Raw genomic sequence first — 14,156 nt, 5'->3', positions numbered from 1 at the left:
AGATGTTGAGATCGGAATTTTTCGTCCTTCGGTCTTATCAATGCCCTAATTCGTGTCAGATCTGGCAGAAAGGAGAAGCGAAGATAGCGAGATACAGATTTGCCGTCGACGTGCTGAAATTCTATAGGCGATTCTATAAAAAGAGAATGCAAAAGAAGCGCTCAGGTCGCTCTACGCGCTACATATCCGTTTAATAGCGCATTTATGCAGGCATTTTCCATTTAAACTCGTAAAATCGACCCGCCAACCGATCCTGCGACCCTTCCCCACGGCCGCCGGCCCGCGCGATTATTTATGGTCCCTCGCAGACTCTTTTTCGATATACATATTATATATATAAATATATAAATATAATATAAGTATAATTACTGTAAGATTGTATATTCTTAATTAAACGCAACGTGCTGGCGAGCGCGCGCGTGGTCGCTGGGGTGACTTGAAATAAAATTGAAAACTGCACACGACCACACATACATACACATACACACACACACACACACACACACACACACACACACACACACACATATTTAACACGTATAGGCATGTACACAACAACGAATAAACACATACACAAAATATAAATACGCACGGGGGGGTTGCGGGCGACGGTTTGCCAATTTTCGCGAGGGGCTTTCACTTACGAACGGGCGACGCCCGCGTGTCCTGCGTGTTCCGCAGTAAGGAGACCTCTGCCGCCTCCGGAAAAACTTTTGTGTATTATTTCTAACAGAATGTAATAAAGTAAAGTTTAAACAGACGATCATTTTCTCTTCCCTTTCTCTGTGTTTCCTATATTAGAAAATTAATCTAATACTCCATATATACCTAAATTATGTAGTATGAATAAAATGAAATGTAAATCATACAATATCTCATTAAATCTTAATATATCACAGTGTAATATTGACGCTTTACGATTAGAAAATCTGCAATATATGATTTTCTATTTCGTAATGCTGTTTATAATTCATTTATAATTCAGCAAAATGTTAGCAGTACATTAGCAGTTTGCTGATTAGAATTAGCATCATTCACATTAATCTTATTTTCTGTCAGAAATGGTAGGTTTTGTTTGATATATATATATATATATATATATTATTCTAAGAATATGATGAGTGATGACAGTCTATCTGTTACATTCTATTAATATTCTTTTATTATTTTTATTGGAATTCTACCAACATGATTTATAATAGATACTATAAAATTTCTAACAAATTTGGCTATCAGGGTATTATTTAAATAGTTATAAAATAACAGATTCTGTAATAATTCTTAAAATTTCTGTTTAATAAATTTAATAATTTTAAAAATCTTTATCAAGGTGTAATAACCAATTATAGCGCATTCTAATAATGTCTTTCCAATGACGAAAAATCATTACTACAAGTAGCTATTACTATGAAAGTAGTTATTAACTTAACAAAAAATTATTCTCCTTAATAAACTTATTAATAATTTTTAATTTATCTTGAAATGACTATTTAAATTTTCGTTTGTGACCGATATTTGTAGTCTGTATTTATTTTAACACCGTCTGAAGTAATATTCTACCTATTATGACTTTGTGATAAGATAATCTTAAATATAAAAGAATCAACTATGAATACCCGCCTTGTAACTCGCAGCATTTCAACTCGCAGTTATATGTAATATTTCTCGGCAAGTATCGTCGCCTAAATAAAATTCAGTCGAAACAACAATTTCTCTACTTATTCTACACTTAAATTAAAACGTATTACGTCATGTTTCGGAGACATGTGTTACATCGATTTAAATTATACGACATACATTGTATAATAATCCATTAAAGACAAAAAACATACAATAGCACATGGAAAAATATATAATTCAATAAAACTGCCACGTTCCTTGGAGTACCGTTGATGTTTATTACATCAATTTATCCTTCATAAGAAGACAGTTGATATATTCATCGCATTGCGAAGACAGATAAAAACAACCCGTGATATTTAAGAACGTTTTATCTGTTATGACAAAATTTTTCCGTGGTGCTATCGGCGAGGAATTATCGGAGAATATAGTCAGACGTTTGTTAACGATCGAGACGAGCAGAAGTGAACAACGAGCCATCCTGCTGGTAAGTCTATCTTTTTAATCTCTTTCATTTACGCGAATTTTCAAGCATTACAATTTTTTCGAGATACTATTAGTTCCTCTGCATATTGCATTATCGGTAAAATTATAAATGTTCTATTTGCATTATCAATAAAATTAGAACTTTAAATCATGCAATAATCGATTAACAAGATATATTCTGTCAAGTCGAAACCTATCACAATTACATGACATTGTACAAAAACAATCGCCTATATATTATTATAAAATATTAATTTATCTTAATACGAAGCTCTTCAAGTCATTTTGGAAATGATCATTTTAAATTATAAAATGAGAGCATGTATTTTAGATCTACTATAAGCCTTTCTACGCTTTATTTTGGAAATTATGTATTTATTTGTTATTACTCTTTGAATTACATAATGCGCTTCTGTTACATATGACGTCGCTTATTATATATGTTGTAATATCGCTGCGTGTTCGCAGTAATATTATGTCATTATCTATCCTTATATTATAAAGTATCAATTAGAAAATATGAAACGTTTTTAAAACGTTATAATAATATAAATTATAAGAATACATTTTGCAAGGGAAGAATCGAGAATAAAATACTAAAAAATACTAGAAAAATTTATTAATAAAAATTTTGCAAGTATTTCGTTAAATAAAGTTTCCATATAAAATCATTCAATACTTTCAGAATTGGCAAAGAAGTTCGTAAAATTTACAAATGACAAAAAATTTTCATTGAAATCGGTGAGTCAATCTACATGGCCTCTTCTCGATTAGATTTATTGTAAATTTTCTTATAATTCATTTTCAAGATAAATTAATATACATATAACAATATTTTCGTTACAGACTGCAACTATTAATTCTTGGGGCGATAGGATGGCAGCATATGTGTGTATCGAAGACTACGAGAAGCATGCTCTGGAACATTTGACTCCTTCCATAAGGGATTACTACAGAGGCGGCGCAGGAGAAGAATACAGCGTAAAATGGAATAAGGAAGCTTTTAAAAAGTAATATAAATCTATCTAATCTAAAATTAAAGACAATAGTAAATAGAAATCAACCAAAAAACGATCAACATAAATGTTTTTGCGTTAATTACAATTTGCCATTCAAACAAAAATATTATTGATCAAATATGGTCTTCTTTGCTTATCTGTGTTAAAAGTAAAGAAATAGAAAAGATTTTGAGAAAGAAAAAGAGAAATAAGAAATAAATAATAAGTTTGATATGAAATATTTGATCTGAAAAGGTATTACTATTTTTTTTAGATATCTATATTGCATATATATGATTCCTTAATTAATTCATAGAGCTGAAAGATAGGATATATGTATATTCTTCATATAGATTGGCGATTAAAAATGTGACTGTTCTAATTTTTGATCATTTTTAATATTTTTGCAGTTACAGGATACGTCCCAGATTTTTGCGAAACGTGTCTGAAAGGGATATAAGCACGACGGTGTTGGGTCACAAAGTCTCAATGCCCTTGGGAGTCGCACCTACCGCGATGCAACGTATGGCACATCCTGATGGAGAGTGCGCCAATGCAAGGGGTAAGTAGACGTTTTGCGAAATATTTCTTATATAATGCAATGAGATATTGACACTTGGGGTTGCTGCTTAATTAGAACTATAATTTTATTGCATACTGTACTTTTTATTAATAGATTGGTATGTTACGTTTATTGTAAAATATATAAGGATGTTTTTTAATACAAACGTGTATATTAAATCATATAAATATGCTATAATAATCAAAGATTAGCCCAGACACACCAACGATCACAGATAGTTAACAATACTTCTTTAACATTCATTCCATAATTGTCAAAGATCCGCGCTCAAACATAAACGAATATACTGATTAATATAAAGAATAAATGCTCCAATTTCTTCTTTTATATATATATATATATAATTATTAACTCCATGAAACGCTCTATTTTTACAGTTTTGATTTTTCGAGTATATCGTAGAATAACTTTCAAGAAACACTCATATTTTTTTCTATATTTAACTAGAATACAACAGAAAATTTTTAAGACAATATATTACGTGGCAATATGTATCTTTAATCCTTTCCTTAATAAAATATTTCAAAGAAAAGTTATATTATGAAAGAATCTAAAACTAATATAAAAAATACATATTTGTTATTTATTTACAATTTGTTGTATTATTTAATATCTGCATATTATAAGAAAAAATATTATGTACTTTATGTTTGAAGTTATTCTATAATTTACTCATGTATATGAAAATGGAAAACGATTTTATATATCTTTCCTTTCGTTTTTTTAAAACAATTTTATTTACTAAAGTATAGTTCATAATACTTATTTATATGGGTTAATGACAATGGAATGAATTCAACGAATAGTTAAAATTATTATACAAGATATGTCACATACATTATTATAAGCTATTTTTTCAGAAATTTAGAGATTGTAAAGAGGATTTAATTTTGTGTTCATAGAATTTTTTTATGCGCCATACAAAAAAATAAAGATCTTAAGAAATCACAAAATTTTAATATAATTTCTAATAATTAATAAGAAAAAATAGTTTGTAACATTTTATGTGATTCGAACTGCATAAATCATATTCATGATTTCTCGATAGACTTTAAAACTTGATTCGTTAAAGAAAGTTCTGTTTTAACAAAAAACATTTTCATTATAATACAAATAAAATAATATCAGTCCTGCTTAGTCGTGCTGCGTTGGGAAAGGTTATAATGTTTACCGTAATATTAATTTGAGCGAAAAGTGAAACTTAAATGCTAAGATCATTATCGTACCGTACTCCTACGTATGGCTATGTGATGTAAGACACGATAGAACGCTTGTGCGATATGTATAGACATATCCGTCGATATGAAGACCGCTTGTTATTCGGATTGCACATTCAAAGAACGAAAATTTCGCTACGTGCAAATTACTCGGACTGCGCGTTGATCGAGTCTTACTTTTCGTTGCTTATTAACACAAGTTCAGTATGTTGTTCAACTTGAAATTTGCGATGACTAGTAACCAGGAATAAAAAGATCCTTAGAGTTCTATGATCCATTTCTACCAATGTAGAGTAACTTTAATCTCAGCTTAATTTATTTTTTATCTTTTTCTAATCCTTAGAAATAGAAAAAGAATAAAAAGTAAGTTAATCTACATTGACAGAATTGGGTCTATAACGAGTAAGAATTCGGCGCGAGCCTACTATTCAAGAAACATTATGGCAGTACAAGAAAGGAAGAGAGTTCACTTGAGCTTGGGTCCTATGTTCTCCCAATTATTGATCGCCTTCATGTTAACTTGTTCTATCCGCCATTTCTGAGTAGATGATGATTTGTCGCATATAGTCACAAACACTCTTTTACTGCTCGGATCGGTGTCTAGGCATCTAGACGAGTAACCATGCTGCAGCCACTGCTTTTCAATATCATAACGCCACAACTGATTGCCCTGTTTTCCATGGCAAGGATACAAGTTCACTGGTGCTTTCTCTTCGCCTTTGGATACATCCAAGCATTCCGTGCGATCTTTCGGCCTGATGTCCTTATGCCAGGTCAATCGGAACTCTTGTTCACCCGACACTTTTTGATCATCTTTCATGCAGGTGTCCACCACGACAAGCTCATCCCTCTTCCGCTTCTTCGAGTCTAAACATAGTTCGGTCACGCCCATGTTCCTAATCTCTCCGTAAGCGAAATCGTCTGGCTCGATGGGTGGATACACCTCCACAAGATCGAAGGCTATGTTCTTCATGAACCAGTTAAAGGGTTTACAGTGCAATTTCTTGCGCAAAGCCTTTTGCTCCGACAAATCTCCCGGATCCAATGTCCGCAAGTGCGGTCGTCTCTTGTAGAGGTATTCCGCGTATTCGTCCATCCATACCTCAGCAACTCTTTTGAAGTTCTTTTCCAGAAAGTCGCCGCGGCCGGGATTAGGGAATGGTGGGAATTTACGATAGACATGACCGACTCTGGAGCACGGTGCGTCATACATTTGACCGCCGCATTGCCAGATTTTGAAGGACAGCTCATATTGTTCACCACCCCATATATCCAAGCCCGGATCGTAACCGCCCAATTCCCAGAAGAATTTCGCGCTGATCGCAAACAGACCGCCTGCCATTATAGGACTCTTGAACGGTTCTGTGGGTCTCTTTAGATCTTCTGGAAGTAATGGAAGCCGCTTGTAATACAACTCCCAATCAAATGCCCCTCGAAGGCCTTCATCTTGCGCTAAATATTCAAAAGTCTCATAATCTATCACATCAATGAACGGACAAACACAGGTTTTATAGTTTTGCGCGATGGGTTCTAACAACGGCGGCAGCCAATTCACATTAGCTTCGCTGTGAGAGTCCAAGAACACGAGAACCTTCGCTCTCGCCTTCTTTGCACCCGCCAATCGGCCTCTGATCAATCCCGAGCGTTTTGGTAATCGTACGATCGATACCTTCGGCAAATGCTGGGCAACATAATCATCTAGTTTCTTTTTTAACTCGACTTTCGTGCTGGCGTCGTCGACCAATATAATCTCTTCTAGAAGGGAAGGCGGCGAACGATTAACCACGCTCCAGCAGGTTCGCAGTAACGTACTGAAATGCTCGTTGTGGAAGGACACTATCACAGAAACGGGATCCAGGTTCTTCAAATATTTCTTCTTTCTACAATCTGGATGGCGAATGTCAGGTACTGAACGATTCATTGAGATCTCATCGCTGACTGCTGCATTGAATCCATTTACTTGATACAATTTTTCTTTTAACACGTCGAGGGATGGAGAAAGAAAGGCTGGTCTTCCATGTTCTCCTATCCCCGTACATTTTTCCTCTTCCTGAATTTTCTTGTAGTCATGCCAATCAATTTTGTCATCCAAATCCTGTAAAATACGTTGCTATTAATAATCAGGGATGGTGAGCTCTTGTCTATTTTTGTTTATAGAGAAGCTTGCAGAAACAAGATAATTTTGAAAAACAATCCATTTTTCACATTAAACAGTATTATTACTATGTTATAAAATAATCGATGGTGACGATATATGAATAAATAGTAAAAAATCGGCAATGACATCTTTTGCGACTGTAAAAATGCTAATGAACAACTGGTTTGGGCATGCAATCGTGTTGGCACATTCCTGATCACTAGGAATGCAAAAGAGGTGCAAATAAAACTCGTTTGCTAACTGTTATGTGCATATGAGGAAAGTAGGTTTTTAAGTATGCATGCGCACAAGATGAACTCATAATATCCGGTATGATATCTAATGTCTCGACTGCTGATACCATAAATGACACGCATATTAATTATAAACACAATAATTCAAGTAATCATTCTTTTACCATGTCAGCGGGAAATTGAACTGAATGAAATTACAACGGTTCTAATTCTCTCTTGTGTTTAACGTCTGACGCGAGATTTATTCTGTTGTGACTTTTTCTCGCAACAAGAATCGAACTCGATGAAATGCATACTGAGTTCCATTTCTCCGTAAGCAAAATGATTAGATAATAGTATGCAATTTATTAAACTCTGTTCTGTCAGCAGAGCCTGCCGACATAATCTGATAACAGTTTGACAGCAAAAAACCGAGTAGAATCATTTCTTAATCACACAATTGGAACATATCATTTAAATGATTACAAAGTGGTACATTCTTCTTAAACCAATATATAGAAAATTCTACATTTTTCTTAGTTTCTGTAATTTATTATTACGTTTTATTAACATAAATAAACCCTATGAAGCTAATTTGTTTTCAATACATTTGAATACAAATTAAATGAAACGGCAGATTTTGCCATTCAATCAGCCATCACATTCTGTAAAGATTTTAATTTCTGTTAACATTCTATTAACATAATTTATAACATTGTAAAATTTGTTCTTAACAAATTTGGCTATTATTTAAATGGTTACGAAATGACAGATTCTGTTTGGTTTATGTAATTAATCTACTGTAACTATTTTGTTAATAGATCTTATGATGTTTTTGTTGACATTCTGCCAATCAAATTTGTAATACATAATTAATAAAATCTGTTTTTGATAGATTTGGCTATCATGAGATATTCTTTAAATGGTGAAGAAATGACAGATTCTGCTCGATTTTTACAATCAAGAGAAAAATTTCTAGTTAAAGATTCTGATCTCTATCAATCAGAATTCTGTTATCTCTCCATTAAACAGCACTTCATTAAACAGATGTTGTGTTTCTATTAGCAATCTATAAAAAAAATTTGTAGATACTTTGGAAAATCGGTTTCTGACAGACTTACTATCTGAATTATAAAATCATTAAATGTTTAAAATCACAAATTCTGCAATCAATTATATTCTATTAACAGAATATTTGTTACGTTGCTGCTGGCATTTCTGTCAACAAAATTTGTAACAGACACACCTAACTTGCTTAAGTTAATATAAATAAAATAAATATAAACAATAAACTTCACTATAGATAATTTCACTATAAATATTGGATTCTTGTCCACGATGAAGTCTGATCAGGGGGTTGATTGTCTATCTTAAACTGAGATAAAAATGATAAAAGTGAGCGAATTTGTTGGAATATTTATAATTTCATTAGTCAACATCTAGTGAATCTGCTCACTTTTGTAACTTTTCTCGTTTCAAGATACACAATTAATCGACCTTCTGATACGGAATTCGGCTTCTCGTTTGTACCTGACGTAAATGCTCGTCGTTCCCTCGAACGCCGTCGTCCACCACTGCCGCCGCCAGGGTGTCGAGTGACGTCGAGATTCGGCGGTTGGGCAATCGCGCGTAGTGGAACACCACGACGGTCAGGAACACGGTGAACGCCGCCAGGAGGAGGAACTTGACCAAGCTGATTACGTTTCGCCTCATCTTCGCGAGAGGATCATGTCTCGCGAGCCTCCTGGAGCCTCCCTAATGAAGACTACGGGCACAATGCTTGTATTCATAGTCAGGCCTTATATTTAAGGTTTCCTCTTAAATTTATCTTCGGATGCTCTACGAATTATTTTATTGGCTACGAGCATCTAAAAATAAATTTAATGAAACCTTAAATATAAGGTCTGATTATAAATACGGACATTAACCTCACCTCTTATGACTTATCTCGTCGCGTGAACGTGGCAGACGCAGGCGGGCCTCGCACTGTAAACGGATGCGTTGTCCGTCATCGCCGCTGTGCGGCGACCGGGAGATCTCGAGTTGTATGATTGTATCTATTGACTACTCGACTCCCGCAGTCCCGCCTGACACTCCGGCGAAAGCATAAGGAACCGATGCAACAAACACACGCACGACTGCCACTTGCCGCAACTTGCAATTGCTGCACGATGACCGATATATTAAAGTGGGTGGGAGGTTACCTTCGTGAGAGAGAAACTTCGTTAAGGAAACTTGTTTTCTCTATTCGGTTCCGCCCGCGCGATCTCGCCTATCGCTCATCTTTTACCGCCTTTGCGAACTTAACGATTCTTATCGATTAGCATCAAAATCTAAGGTCGTAAAATCTTTCGATTATAAGAACCAATTGGTTCTTGCGCAATTCTATGCACGAATGTACCTTTGAATAAGAAATAAGAATATGAATTTTAAGGAAATTATTTATATAAGTAGTCTTTTGCTAAAAATAACTTCGATGAAACTAAAAGATTAATTTAATCGATTATTAGTTCAACTAGTAAAATAATCGCTTGAAGAAAAATTTCTAATTACTATATATAATTGTTTTTTAGCTTTCTTTTCATTGCTTCAAGCAAAAATGTATACTTTTATTATAAGAAATTAATCATTAATTGAATTAATTGGCGATTAATTTAATCAACAGAATTGTTTGCAAACTTCTAATAATTTAACTCGTTTTTTTTAAACTAATCTTTTTTCGTGTGTTATTGAATAATTAAATTTTATTGTTAATTTTATTTTTAAACAAAAAATTAAGAGTTTAAGCCACAATTCAAGCTAACAAAATATTGCTGACATTGCTTGATATAAACTATAATTACTAATTAACTTAATTTCATTGGCGGAATTGCTTGCATTTCTAACTATTCTCTGATCCTTCCATGTTTTAAGCAGCACAAGAATGAATAATAATGCTATTTTCATGCTTATAAAATACGAACACCATTATATAATATATACATATATAATATAATTACTGTATAAATTAATTTTCGACTAATTGTAGTTAAGTAACTAAAGTTGGTCGAAATCACCTTCAGAGATGATCCAAACCTTTGATATTGTTTGTTTAAAATTATTTCTAAAGTTGAATTTCGAAGAGTTAACTTCGATTAAAAATGTCGTTGTTAATTGCGGATATGACCTTGTTAATTTGTTTTAGCATGTTTTATCCTGATTTACTTTCTGCAACGGTAATTTGCGACGTCATATCGCCCTGTATTTTTTGCTATTGAAATTAAAGCGCGTTATATCGTTGCAGTATTCCAACTAATAGTATTAATACCAGGGTTGGGAAGTTAACTTTTTTTTTAACTAAATTAAATTAAAATTAATAGCCTTGAAAATTTAACTTGATTAAAATACAAGTTGATCCATAATAAAATTAATTGAATTAAAAGTTAAGTTAATAAAAAAAAAAGTAATTGAAAAGTTAAAAGTTAAATTTGGTCCGAACGAAAAATAAAAAAAAAAGAAAAAGAAAAAGTTTGACAGTTTTACATAATTTTTCGTATTTTTCCTTTCTCACATCATATTTAATAAAGAATCTGGTTATATTTGTTCACAAGTCAACGATTATACAATATAAAATTACTAAATTATATACTCATTATCCTCTCGCATTATGTTTAAGGATTGACTTAAAAAAAATCAAATTAAAAGTTAATAGTTACTGATAAAATGTAACTAAATTAAGTTAAAAAGTTAAAAGTGTATAATGTAACTAAGTTAAGTTAAAATTAATTAACTTTTTAACTTAACTTTTATCTTTTTAATTTAACTTTCATCTTTTTAACTTAACACTACCCAACCCTGACTAATACTAGTATTGTAAATCTAGATTTCACCTGTACGATTACGTCATGCATTCTGCAACACGTGTAACTTTTGTATTATTCGTAACTCATGCAACAGATCTTCTTGTGAAAGATGCATATGGAAGTAACAATTAATAAACGTTTCTTTCGCATTGTACTATTTTCGTGACATCATTTCGTACTGTCGTCTTTTGTTAAAAGATGTAAGACGTTTAAAAATTCTATGTAATTGTCAATTAACTTGTATCCTTTTCGACAATTTAAAATCGTACGTACAAAATATGCGTATCACCAATTAAATATAGTTAGCATACCTTTTGGCGAGACATTTAATAGTACTATTTTATCAATATGTCTAATAATACATGTCAGTGTATTATAATTTCTTAACACGGATAGAAATATTATAGTGTTTTGTTGTTCAACATATGGAAGAAATGTTAAATTAAGAACAATGAATTATATAGTTAGAAATTTTTTGCTTTAAGCTTCTGTTGGTTCATTTAATCACTTAAGTTAATGTATATACATAAACTCCAATTAATTTAATCGATTAATTCAATCAGCAGATCGCTTAAAGCAAAATTTCTAATTGAATAAAACTGTTCGAATATTTTATCATATAATAAATATATACAATTATGTATAATATATACATATGTATTATATATATGTATAATAAAATATTTGGACAGCTTTATTCAATTAATTATAGATATATTATTAAAATTTTTTTACTATAAATAGTTTTGTCACTTTTGTCTATTTGTAGCTGCTCAAGCAGCAGGAACGATTTTCATTCTTTCGACGATATCCACGAGCAGTATAGAGGAAGTGACAGAAGCTGCGCCGAAGGGTATAAAATGGCTCCAGCTCTATGTTTATACTGATAGGAATGTTACCTTAAATTTGATAAAACGTGCCGAACGTGCTGGTTTCAAAGCGCTGGTTCTCACTATCGATGCGCCAATTTTTGGTGATCGACGCGCCGATTTGAGAAATAAATTTGCATTGCCTAATCATTTGAGGTAGGCATTCAGAGATATGTAGGAAATATTGAATATGTAAATGTATTTGTATAAAAATACATATATCTCTCTCATACGTAGATGAGTAGTTTGAATTAGTTAGTAAATTGCTATTAACTGTAAAAAGAATACAAAGAGATAATGAAGGCAGTATTTGTAAGAGTTCTATGCTTAAAATTAAAAAAAAGTATTTTTCATTTCTTATACTTTTCAAAGCTAGTCTACCAAGAAAAACTTAGATTATTTTTCAATGTTTATAAATATAAAAAATTAATTAATTTTATAAATTTAAAATAAATAAAAGATATAGAATATATAGACACAATAACATCCCTACATATATTATGTATTTTAAATTTAAGTGAAATTTATGATAATGTACGGTAAAAATAGAATTTTACGTCTTTGCTTTAGATTCGCAAATTTCCAAGGTGATTTATCGAAACGAATAAATTCAGCGAAGACTGGCTCCGGTCTTAATGAATATGTTACTGCACTATTCGATACATCTCTTTCCTGGGATGACGTAAAATGGCTTAAAAGGTATCTGCTTATCATTGTTTGTGAACTTTCTTTATCTTGACATTTTGGAACAGTAAATCTTTTACCATACAACGAGCAAATCAAATATCGATTCGAATCAAATTTGTCGTAGAATTACAACACTATCGGTAATTCTTAAAGGAGTATTAACGGTAGAGGATGCACGTTTAGCCGTGGAAAATGGGGCTGATGGCATTATAGTATCAAATCACGGTGCGCGTCAGATAGATAGTGTTCCAGCAACGGTTGGTTCATTTCTCGTTTAAACAGCTTTCGATATTGAAAACTTAGAGTATTAGACAATCATTTAGAAGATTATATAGTATATACTGTACGTGAATTATTGAAATAATTGTATTCGCAGATCGAAGTTTTACCTGAAATAAGTAAAGCTGTAGGAGATAAAGTAGAAATCTATATGGATGGTGGAGTGACGCAAGGCATCGACGTGTTCAAAGCATTGGCATTGGGTGCAAAAATGGTATTCATTGAACATACCTTGATCAAAAAGTTCCCGGAATTCATTCAGAAAATTCAAAATACAAGTTTATTCATCAAAAGTGGTATTGTCCCCTTCAAAGTACTCCCCATCGACTGCAACGCACTTATGCCAGCGCTTGATCCAACTCTCGAAACATTTCTGGAACTCTATTGTCGGTATAGCCATCAGAGCCGTCTTCGATTTTTCCATTACCTCTTAGTAGTGGTTTTTTGACTCGATCGAACAGAAAAAAATCGCAAGGATCCATATCGGGTGAATTCGATGGCTGTTGGATGGTATTCGTTTCGTTCTTGGTCAAAAAATTTAATACAAACTCGTTGTTGCAAATTCAACTCCATTTTTAAAACTGTAGAAAATCGAAAACACGTGCAGAGGTAGATGTACTCAAGACGACGTAACTTTTACAAATGTCAAGCTATGGCGATAAAATTTGATGGAAATGTCAATGATAGATGTGGCAACCTAACCAAAAAAACAGAACTCAAATCAGCTGATGCAGAGCATCACCTGGTGGTAATTCCGGGAACTTTTTGATCAGATGTATATATATATATATATTACACTTTGATCAAAAAGTTCCCGGAATTACCACCAGGTGATGCTCTGCGTCAGCTGATTTGAGTTCTGTTTTTTTTGGTTTCTGCACGTGTTTTCGATTTTTTACAATTTTAAAAATGGAGTTGAATTTGCAACAACGAGTTTGTATTAAATTTTGCGTTAAAAATGGATTCAATGGTGCGAAAACCTTGAAAATGTTGGGGAACTGTTTCGGCAGTGATGCTCTAAAGAAAACAACCGTTTACGAGTGGCATGAACGCTTCAGAAGTGGTCGTGAATCCGTCGAGGATGACGAACGCAGCGGCAGGCCGTCGACATCGAAAACCGACGAAAACATCAATAAAGTGAGAGAAATGTTGATCAATAATCGCAAGTTAACTATCAGAGAGCTGGCAGAGGACTTAAACATTGC

The 14,156-nt window shown here is 32.8% G+C and overlaps 2 protein-coding genes across 4 annotated transcripts in view; one reads left to right on the top strand and one right to left on the bottom strand.

Moving 5' to 3' along the window:
• The first annotated feature begins 1,884 nt into the window (after positions 1–1,884).
• Hao (Hydroxyacid oxidase) overlaps positions 1,885–14,156 on the top strand; it is a 13,686-nt gene continuing 1,414 nt past the window's right edge. Inside the window, exons 1-8 of one of the 2 annotated variants that reach the window (XM_018453157.1) lie at positions 2,064–2,107; positions 2,792–2,847; positions 2,953–3,116; positions 3,515–3,666; positions 11,886–12,141; positions 12,556–12,684; positions 12,797–12,929; positions 13,049–13,165. In XM_018453157.1, the coding sequence (XP_018308659.1) occupies positions 2,983–3,116; positions 3,515–3,666; positions 11,886–12,141; positions 12,556–12,684; positions 12,797–12,929; positions 13,049–13,165 (921 nt within the window). In that variant the 5' untranslated portion in view covers positions 2,064–2,107; positions 2,792–2,847; positions 2,953–2,982. Of the gene's footprint in view, positions 2,108–2,791; positions 2,848–2,952; positions 3,117–3,514; positions 3,667–11,885; positions 12,142–12,555; positions 12,685–12,796; positions 12,930–13,048; positions 13,166–14,156 lie in introns of both variants that reach the window. The other variant, XM_018453156.1, reaches the window with a different exon arrangement.
• Positions 5,266–9,573, bottom strand: LOC108725881 (N-acetylgalactosaminyltransferase 6). Of its 2 annotated transcripts, XM_018453154.1 has the most exons (3): positions 9,208–9,573; positions 8,805–9,039; positions 5,266–6,999 (listed from the first exon to the last, which is right to left on the bottom strand). In XM_018453154.1, the coding sequence occupies exons 2-3, from the start codon at positions 8,985–8,987 to the stop codon at positions 5,371–5,373; spliced, it is 1,812 nt and encodes a 603-aa protein (XP_018308656.1). In that variant the 5' UTR covers positions 8,988–9,039; positions 9,208–9,573; the 3' UTR covers positions 5,266–5,370. The 2 variants fall into 2 exon arrangements, with proteins under 2 accessions (XP_018308656.1, XP_018308657.1); XM_018453155.1 differs by lacking the exon at positions 9,208–9,573 and having other exon boundaries at positions 8,805–9,111.

The sequence above is a fragment of the Mycetomoellerius zeteki genome, unplaced genomic scaffold (genome assembly GCF_001594055.1).
Source record: "Mycetomoellerius zeteki isolate Tzet28-1 unplaced genomic scaffold, Tzet1.0 scaffold366, whole genome shotgun sequence".
Taxonomy (NCBI): domain Eukaryota; kingdom Metazoa; phylum Arthropoda; class Insecta; order Hymenoptera; family Formicidae; genus Mycetomoellerius; species Mycetomoellerius zeteki.
Note: the sequence above shows the minus strand (reverse complement) of the source record. Positions and strands in the feature narration are given on the sequence as shown.

What these genes read in the sequence shown, in the direction of transcription:
- LOC108725881 (XM_018453154.1), bottom strand. Translation starts at nt 8,987, where the DNA reads ATGAGGCGAAACGTAATCAGCTTGGTCAAGTTCCTCCTCCTGGCGGCG. An exon ending in ACGACGAGCATTTACGTCAG is followed by an intron (nt 7,000 to 8,804) that starts GTACAAACGAGA and finishes CGTATTTTACAG; the next exon opens with GATTTGGATGACAAAATTGA.